Source organism: Diabrotica virgifera, chromosome 1 (genome assembly GCF_917563875.1).
Source record: "Diabrotica virgifera virgifera chromosome 1, PGI_DIABVI_V3a".
NCBI lineage: Eukaryota > Metazoa > Arthropoda > Insecta > Coleoptera > Chrysomelidae > Diabrotica > Diabrotica virgifera.
The window spans coordinates 291,753,993-291,763,896 of NC_065443.1; the positions used below are offsets into that span (position 1 = coordinate 291,753,993).

Consider the following 9,904-nt stretch of genomic DNA (forward strand, 5'->3'; position numbering starts at 1 on the left):
TATCCTGGAGGTATCACTAAGGTTTTGTTTTTTGAATTATCCGAATATCTCTTTTCTTGTAAGGTCTGTAAATAAAACAAAGGTTTAATTTTTTTTTTAATTAAAAATATCAAACGCACTAAAATTAGCAAAAACAAAATTAACAACAAAACAATTCAATAGCGGGTATGTCCACCTCTTGCAGCAACGACTGCTCGCGATCTGTTTGGCATCGAATAAAGATGTGTTATCCTTGTCTGGGGAATAGTCCGATATTCCTCTACCAGGGCCATAACTGTAACAAATTTTCTGCAGGCCTAGGATGACGGCAAATTACTTTTTTTAATTCATTCCATAAATCCTCAATAGGATTGAGATCTGGGCTGCATGCGGGCCATTCTAATCTTATCAATCCAACCTCTATTTTATGAGTCCATCAGTGTTTTTATTTACAAAAAATGGTGCAGCTCTTACAAGAAAAGAGATATTCGGATAATTCAAAAAACAAAATTTTAGTAATGCCTTTAGGACAATATGGCAGGACATGAAAGAAAATCAGCTCTTCAATTTTTCCACAGAATTTTTTAAAGTTGGGAGAAAATACAACGCTTCCAGTTACTCCTGTATAATGCCATGCAAGCAAAATTTTTGTGTTACCGGAATAATACCAAACGATATCAAATATCAATACATGTACCTACAAACTGGTGCAAGAATCTTGAAAATCGGAGCACAAATAATAAAGTTATAAATTGTCAAACTTAATAAACAATTTTGGGTGGCGGAATTTTGTGTCGATGAGTGTATTTAGAAGACGACAGGGAATAAAACAGATTAAGAAGAAAAAAATTACAATGTTCTTATTATTTTTTACATGAATAAGATACAAACACTTTTTACAAGATAACATTACCCCTAATAGTCCTGTATACATAGAATATATTATATAGACTAAATAACATTGTTTACTCGTTCAAAATCAAGTTGGATCTGCCATATCTTTGCAGCTAAGAGTCGAACAGTCTTGATTCTTCACAGCTTCTAGTACTGTCGTGAACGTGTCTTCGTTAGTACCAGACCTATAAAAATATTAGATATTCAGAAAATGAAATTAACAAACTAAAAAAAGTATAACAGCAAGAACAACGAGGTTTTAGGTCGGAAAGATCATGTACCGACGCTATATTTATAATGAGGCAGGTTCAAGAGAAATCATTAGAATACAACAATCCGGCATACTTATGTTTCGTGGACCTTAAGAAGGCATTTGACAGGGTCAAACTAAAGGACGGTATCCATTTATTGTAGGCACAAAAGGTACATAATTAAAACGATCAAAAATATCTACCAAAAAAACAATAAAAGTAAAATTAGATGAAGAACTAACTGACCCAATTGAAGCTGGCCACGGGATCAGACAGGGGACTCCCTCATAGGCGCCCATACTCACGGGTGGGGGGGCGTGGCCCCCCTCCTAGCTTTTCGGGAAAGAACAAAAATTAAATTTATATTACATAAACGTATTTTTGTCAAAAAATTATTGCATAATTTTGAGAGATAAATTGGAAACAACATATTTATTAATAAAAAAATTCACATATTGGGTAATTAATAGTTTAACAGAAAATCTGTGTGTCTGCGACAGCGGTCTATATGGAATGTGCATAATACACATTTCGCACAGTCACGTATGATATTAACGAAAACATTAAAAGAGATTAGAAACGTGGGAACATAATATATACTGTAATCGACACCCAAAATTACAAATTAAATGAATTATTTATAATACTGCAAAGAAAATCATATCAGCAAGAAATCCGATCTCTGACCGATAATCACTAATTTGTCTTTAAGAACTGGCACTATAGAGATAAGTGTAAAATTTGTGAAGCGATTATATTTGTTTTCTATATTAAGTTTTGTGTACACCGAATAGAACCATCTTCATAAGCAGAAATAAATTCATATTGAAAAATAATTTTTAAAATTGATTGAACATAGTCAAATTTTAGTTTGCAAAAGTATTTTTTTAGTAAGTAGATTATTTTAAAGTGTACATTATGATGAACAGAACAAGTTTATTTAAATGAAAAACAGGTGATCTTTCATGACGAATGAGTGTTATATACAGGGTGTCCCAAAAGTAGCGGAAAGGTCGAATAATTCGCGAAATGAACATCGGATCGAAAAACTGAAAAATATGCATTAAATATTTATCAAAAATCTATGCGATGACACTACTAAACAAGTCCACCACTTCAACCCCTTCTTGTGGAGCGGGGGGAATTTTTGTTGCAGATTTGGATTTTCCTTGTAAAAATAAGCAAATTTTATTCGAGCCTTTTTGCGAATTGTGGATAGAGAGCGCTATAATCGGAAAAACGATATATCGTGATTCCATGGCAAAATTATAGAAACGGTCTAATATCTCGAGAAATATACTTCCAAATGAAAAACTAAAAAACACGTGTTAAATATTTTTCAAAAATCTATAGAAGGACACCAAACAGGATTTTTCATTCCACACTCTGGAGATGGGGGTGAGAGTTAACTTTAAAATCTTAAATAGGAACCCTCGTTTTTTATTGCAGATTGAGTTTCCTCCTCAAAAAATAAGTAAATTTATTCGAAACTTTTTTTAGAATTGTTGACGGATGGCTCTATAATTGTAAAATGCGATTTTTTGCGCCATCTATAAACGATTCTAAAAATGTTTGGAATATATGTGACTTATTTTTCATAAGGATTTTAAATCTGCAAAAATAAAGGGGGCTCCTTTTTAAGATTTTAAAGTAAAAACTTGGTTCGACACATACTTATGGTTATATCTCGTTATATCAAACAACAGTAATATGATGCCTCTTACGTAGTTTATTAGGTGTCGATGGTCAACCTGAACAGTAAACAATGAGACTTCGCCGTCATAAATTGTAAATTTCCTATAATATTCAATATCGGTCGATAAACAGGCAGAAGTTTATTACAGGTGGCCGACTTTATTACAGCACTGGCCTCGATAATAAGGTCTCGACAGATGTTGGACATTTCTATGTACAGGCAGTTGGGGCATTTATTTATATATGACCATTACAACGCTATGTACAGGTAAAGACAAGTATTCTTCGATTTCAGTTTTCCTCGTTGTAACCAAATATGCCTCGTTATAGAGCGTTATAGTTCAATAGGAATTTCATGGGACACCTAATGTACCTCGTTATAAGGGAAACCTCATTATATCCGTGTTCGTTATAGAGAGAGTCTACTGTATATATTGTCATCCAAAATGTAATGTGCAACATCTTCACGTTTGCCCCCCCCCCTAAAAATTTTTATATAGGCGCCCTTGGACTCCCTGCTCCCAGAGTCCTCTGTTGTTTAACTTGATCATGGATGAAATAACAAAAAAGTAAGAACAAAAAAGGATATCAAATGGAAGGAAAACAACTTAAAATAATCTGCTATGCAGACAATGCAATATTAATCTCTCAAAGTGAAGATGATTTACAACGTATGCTGCACCAATTTAATACCTATAACCGCTAGAAAATTTAACATGATAATTTTCCCAAAAAGAGTAAATGTATGATTGTAACAGCAAATCTAATAAGGTGTAAATTAGAACTGGAGGCACGGGCGCCCACATAAAAATTTTTAGGGGGGGCAGACGTGAAGATGTCGCACATTATATAATTTTGTATACTTTGGATCAGCATATATATAGTTTGAAGCACACGAAAAGCTAGGGGGTGGGCACAGCCCCCCCTGACAATGAGTATGGACACCCATGGCTGGAGGGTCAGATAATAGAACAAGTCATGGAGTTTAAATATCTAGGCATCACACTATCTAGCTCTGGAAAGATCGAAACAGAAGTGGAAGATCAAGTGAATAAAGCAAACAGAGCCGCAGGTTGCCTGAATGAATTAATATGGAGAAATAAAAATATCGGAAAAGAAGTGAAAGGCATAATTTACAAAAGAGTCATCAGACCAAATGACAAAAAGAATGCTAGAAAGAGCAGAGATGAAAAAGGATGAAAACGCAAATTGAAAAAAAAGTTTTTCGACAAATCGTTGAATTCGAAAAGTGAAACAAGATTGTCTGATGAAGATGAATGTGACGATCTTTTTCAAAGATCACCCAAGTAGCAATTTGTCGACGCGACAACGTTGTCTACCGCGTGGCAACGTTTTGTCACAACGTTGTTATTGCCTAGAAGACGACCCAATTCTGCACTAATTTGGTGGACGATTTTTGAGTTGTCTTGACGTTGCCTAGGCAACCTTAAGCGTTGCATAAGACAACTGAAGCGACTATAAAAAGTGCCTGCGTGCAATGGTTGCTCAAAGAGTCGGACTGGTTATGTTTTTTTACCTATATAAAAAGTAAACTATTTTGACATCATATCAGGTATTTAAATTTATATAATTACATAAATAAGGACTTAAACAAAATTACCCTGATGTAAAATTTATAAACGCATCTCAGATTACCGTCAAATATGGATATTCCACCTTTAAAAAACACACGCGCTCATTTTTTATCACCTTTTTAACAAAAAATATGTAAATTTTAAAAATCTAATTTTAATATAAAAGCCAGAATTTATGTTAAAGATGTTTTGTATAAATTTAATGTATTGATGGTGCTTTTAAAGGTATTAGAAAATGCCTGCATTTTTTATATTTTGTGTTTTTATTTTCTTTACATCCCAAAAAAACCAAAATGGTGCATTAAACAACATTACCAATATTACTTAAAATATACCTTATTACCAACCATAGACGGATGAGACAACCGAGAAGTCCAATCGCCGACCAAACACGGCCTGGACCGACTATCCCAACCACTTTAGAACGCACTCTCTTATTGGGTGACAGAGGTCATGTGACCAGTGCAATGAAGTGCATCATTCTCCTTAACAGCGTTGCCACATTTAGTAGATATCTACTGTTTTGGTATATTTTTGATATTATTTAAAAAATTCTAGTAGGCAATGTTTTTTATTAGATGTTTGGTATATTTCAATATTTTGTTATCACTAAAATAAAATTTGCTTTTTAATAGTATTCACCCCATTTCTAAATTAATTTTCAGACATTTTGTTACAATTTCCCAATGTCATTACCGAAAATAAGATTCAGGACGTAGATGATGATAATAGATGGACAGAGAATAGACAAGGCGAAAACGGCGGGTTCGTTGGGAAAATATTCCCATGAGATATTTTTGCATAATCACATTCGTGAGACATCCCAGAATAAGGTTCAAGAAGTCGCCCACGAGAAAAGTGGGCCAATTTTAAAAAAAAAATTTTTTTTAACCAAATTGCAAAAATAAATATTTTGGCCCGGACTAATTTTTTTTAGATTTTTTGGACCATTCTGGACAAAAAAGGTCTCTTATAATTTTTCTCTAAAGTTGATCTTTTTCGAGTTAGAAGCAAGTTAAAATTTGAAAAACGCGAAAATCGCCATTTTTAAGGCTTAATAAGTCGGTCAAAAATTATTATATTGAAAGTCAGAAAGTGACTAAATCAAAGTTTAAAGTCACCGTTACATGATCCCGAAGAAATCTGTTTCATTAATTTACTACTAAGCTGTTATTTTTAATTAATAACAATGAGTGGTTGTATCGTATTGACGCTGCTGTAAATGTGAGTGCGAGGACTGCTGGAATAGCTTCTCTCTCGCACTCAGCATTTACAGCCCCGCACACGTGAATGGCGCTTATTATTATTACTTAAAAATAACAGCTTAGTAATAAAATAATGACGAAAATTTCTTCAGGATCTTGTAGGGGGGGCTTCAAACTTTGATTTAGTCATATATTGACTTTCATAATAATAACTTTTAACCGAGTTATTAAGTCTTGAAAATCGCCATTTTTCGTTTTTTTCAATTTTAAATTGCTTATAAGTCGAAAACGATCAACTTTAGAGAAAAATTATTAGAGACCTTTTTTGTCCAGAATGGTCCAAAAAATTAAAGAAAAAATTGCTCGGGCCAAAAATATTGATTCTTGCAATTTGATTAAAAAAAAAATTGTTAAAAAAAAATTGGCCCACTTTTCACTTGGGCGACTTCTTGAACCTTATTCTGGGATGTCTCACGAATGTGATCATGCAAAAAAATTTCATGGGAATATTTTTCCCTTCGAACCCGCCGTTTTCGCCTTGTCTAGAAATGAAACTTGTAAATACCAGATCTAAATAAGGAAATCTTCATATAATTGGTTTGGAGAATTTTCAAAATGATTGTAACGCTCGGTTTCATAATCAGTTTTTTAAATTTTAAGTAAGTTGGTGCCTCTACCTTTATCACAATTCATATATGGGTAAATGTCAACTTTAAAGTGAACTTTACTTAATGTTTACTTTAAGCACAGAATAACTAACCATATGGTTATTTAACCATAATGACCATATGGTTTAATAACCATATGGTTATTTATTCTGTGCTTTAAGTTGATTATGAAATCGGGCGATTTTGACAGGTAACCGTTAACACAGATTTTACTGTATTTACAGGGCCTAAAAAGAATCTACTGATTTCTATTGATTTTTTGAAAGGAAAACTACTATCCGCTGCAAGATAATTCGGATGGAATTCAGACAAAATATGTACAAAAAGTACATATTTTGTCGGAGTTTCAGCCAAATTATCTTGCAACGGATATAGTACTGAAAGAGTAAGAACTGGCCTGGCAACCCTGTCTAGCAAAGCTGATACAAAGATTAGAGCTTATCAAATCTACTGATAAAACAATGGACAATGGAGAAACCAGCTAATAAAAAACAAATAAACAGGTTGTTAAATAAATCGAAAATTTCCAGCAAAATAAAATATAAAATAATAAGAAAAAAGTAAGGTTATAAAGTAAATTCTTTTTTTGCTCCTGAAGTTGCCGTAAACGTGTCACATATCTATAGAACTATACGTAAAGGCCCTGTGGTCGTGAGAGACAACTACCTAGTCGGCCAGAAAACCCATGGGCGTAAATTAGTTTAGCATTATAACGTTTTTAAGTAGTTGCGATTGTTGAAAAAACTTGACTGTGATATGTAGTTGTCACAATAGTAATAACTTAATTGCCCATATAACTAAAGATATTACTTAACGTTGTAACATCGTAATGTCAGTCGGGTTAGGGGTCGTTGGCCGAAACAACTGAAAATGCTCTCGGGCAACGTTATATACAGTGCATTTGTTTGTACTGACAACCAATGCGTCGAAAAATTGCTACTTGGGCAAATCCTTTTTTATTTATTTTTTAATAAATTCAATTATTATCAAGATTTAAGCCCAATAACTAGTATATCTAATATCTAGTTTAAATAAATATTTCCTTATTTGGTTCCCATTCCTCCGTCGCCCCTACTGGTTAAACATACTATATATCTAAAGGCACGTTTCCACTATGTACGCAAACCTATTGCGGCTCCGCACTCCCTGTAACTGCTCCAATTGATCCGACATATAAACCGCGCTCCGGGAACGCGAACATATTCACTATGTGGAGCAGGTGCAGGGAGCGCGGAGCGCAATACGTTTGCAACATAGTGGATACGTGCCTTTACAAAGCAAGAAAAATACTTAAAATACTACTCTTCTATAACTTACTTGTCCACGAAGTTATCTAAAAGGTTTTTGATGTGTTCTTCAGCATTTGTCGAAAACATGGCGTTCACCATCAGTTCACAGAATACCTTCTGCTGACATCCGTCTTGTTGCAACTTATTTAACGAATTCAATGAGTTAGCTACCTTTGTCAAAAGATTTTCTGATGTGTCATCGTTTCTGTTGAATCTGCCTGTCCTAAAATAATAAAATACATATCTATTAAATACCTAATATAAAATATGAGTAAAACAGAAGCCATCATGAAATGTTTTTCACCAAAATATTTTGCATATTATAATTGTGATATTACGATGCAGATTCTTAGTAAAAACTGGTTTAAAGTAAGTTAAACAAGAAAGTTATCTTTTCGTTCTTGTTAACAATCTTAACAAGAAGGAAAAATAAATGTTTGAATATCATGAACACAAGTGAAAAAGAAGAACTTCAGAAAGAAAGCACACTGGAGATTCATTACTTAACAGTAACAGAAGAAAAAATAACTTACGTGTCGTTTGCCGAAGACACTGTTATAATAGTCGGAGTTAGGGCACTCAAAAACAGACCAATTGGTATAATCGCTGCTAGAACTTTAAGAATCTTCTTAAAAGGGCTTATTCCTCCATCTCCGTGGTGTGGTTCTATTGAATGATGAGGCTCTTTTGGTCCATATGAATATCCATGGTACGAATGATCAAACTTATTACCTTCATTAAAAGAATGTGGATCTAAATATTCACCTGGAAAGCCTGAATGATCCAGTTGGTTTCCTGGGTAGGATCCATGGTCACTGTAAAAGGATTTTGGAGACGATACAGGGAATTTCTTATCCAATCCTGCAAAACTCAAGAATTTCTGCCACATACCTCCTTCAGGTTGTCTTTGTGGATATATTTGTGGTGGAGGAGGAACTTGATGCCGTACAGGTGGTTGTAGTGGCTGTTTGTAAACCAGTTCTATCGGATTAGACACAGTGGTGGGAGTTTCATATCCACTACCAAAAGGATAAGGTCTTGCTTCTGTTGGAGCAGGAAATTTGACGGGTGTATTCTTCCATGGAGACTCTATAGAAGATTCTTCGTGTCTTACTGAGTTGTCAGACCAAACATTAGCTGCCCAATTGGGAGCTGGGTAAGATTCGAAACTTTTTGATTGTTGGTTTAAAAAAAAGCTGTTATCGAATCCTCCAATCTGTGGACTGGGTTTAAAATCGTCGATTTTTTTTATGTTAGTTTCATTTAGTAGATGTTCTGTAGTGTTTAGTAGTAGATTCCGTCTTTCTATAACTTGTATCGGCTTAAAAGGACCGCCACTTAAGTTTTTAGGGAGCACAGTTATATTAGCAACAGTTATGTTAGCAGTAACGTTTTTGTTATCACTATTTTGAAGTTTAACAAGAGATAACCAGGAGAGGAATAAAGTACACAATAGGAGCCACATTATTTCACTTTACCGAACATTGCAATGATGGTTTAACTTCTGGTTTTCTTATATTTATAAATTCCCATGACAATGCAACATTTAATAGCGTCGCCAAGTCATTGTGTTTAGGATGGCATGTCAAAGAAAGCGAGGGTTTCAATAGAAATATTATATGCTCTAAAAATTTCGAATTGTATCAGAGTGTGGACGAAATAAGTAATGTGTAGTTAATTGTCTGTTTTAAAATGTGTAATAAGAATAAATTGACGAGACTTGCTCACGATTGTTTAAATAAATGATTTATTTCATGGTTGGTGTTATTAAAAAATAAAACATTCGAGCGTTTGTTATTAAACATGTACTCTGTACAAATTAGAAAAAAACAAGGGAAAGTTTACCTATTAGTCCAAGAAATGAAGCTTACAATAGGACAAAACTTCGCAATTTTTTAAAATTTGAGATTAAGTGCACCTTACCCTCTACTTCAATATCTATATTTGTGCCAACGGGTGCTTATTTTATTTTTCAAGAGTGAAAAGTACCCCTTTTTGCCTTCTTCTCTAGGTGCCTCTCTTCGAAGGTTGACAATTATCAGAGCGATTTTTACTTTTGAGACAGCGGCTCTAAATAACTCGTTGTTACTACATCCAAACCATTCCCTAAGGTTCTTGAGCCATGAGCAGGGGCGTAAAAGAGGCCCCCGCAGCATGAAGCTTGCGGGGGGCCCCAATATATCAGGGGCCCCATTTTGTCGTCTAATATATGTAAAAATGTGTTATTGATATATTATTTTACGCATGCATACGCAACGTTTTTAAGCAGTGCCTGGAAATCTTCAAAAACTTCCCTCGATTCGATTTAGGTACCAATAAATGCAGAAA

General features: G+C 34.1%; 1 protein-coding gene across 1 annotated transcript; it reads right to left on the bottom strand.

Moving 5' to 3' along the window:
• Positions 1–824: 824 nt before the first annotated feature.
• Positions 825–9,284, bottom strand: LOC126879142 (uncharacterized). The gene is made up of 3 exons (XM_050642136.1): positions 8,110–9,284; positions 7,605–7,799; positions 825–1,058 (listed from the first exon to the last, which is right to left on the bottom strand). Exons 1-3 carry the CDS (start codon positions 9,039–9,041, stop codon positions 959–961), a joined length of 1,227 nt encoding a protein of 408 aa, XP_050498093.1. The 5' UTR covers positions 9,042–9,284; the 3' UTR covers positions 825–958.
• Between the last annotated feature and the right edge of the window lie 620 nt (positions 9,285–9,904).

What these genes read in the sequence shown, in the direction of transcription:
- LOC126879142 (XM_050642136.1), bottom strand. Translation starts at nt 9,041, where the DNA reads ATGTGGCTCCTATTGTGTACTTTATTCCTCTCCTGGTTATCTCTTGTT. An exon ending in GTGTCTTCGGCAAACGACAC is followed by an intron (nt 7,800 to 8,109) that starts GTAAGTTATTTT and finishes TTATTATTTTAG; the next exon opens with GACAGGCAGATTCAACAGAA. An exon ending in TTAGATAACTTCGTGGACAA is followed by an intron (nt 1,059 to 7,604) that starts GTAAGTTATAGA and finishes ATATTTTTATAG; the next exon opens with GTCTGGTACTAACGAAGACA.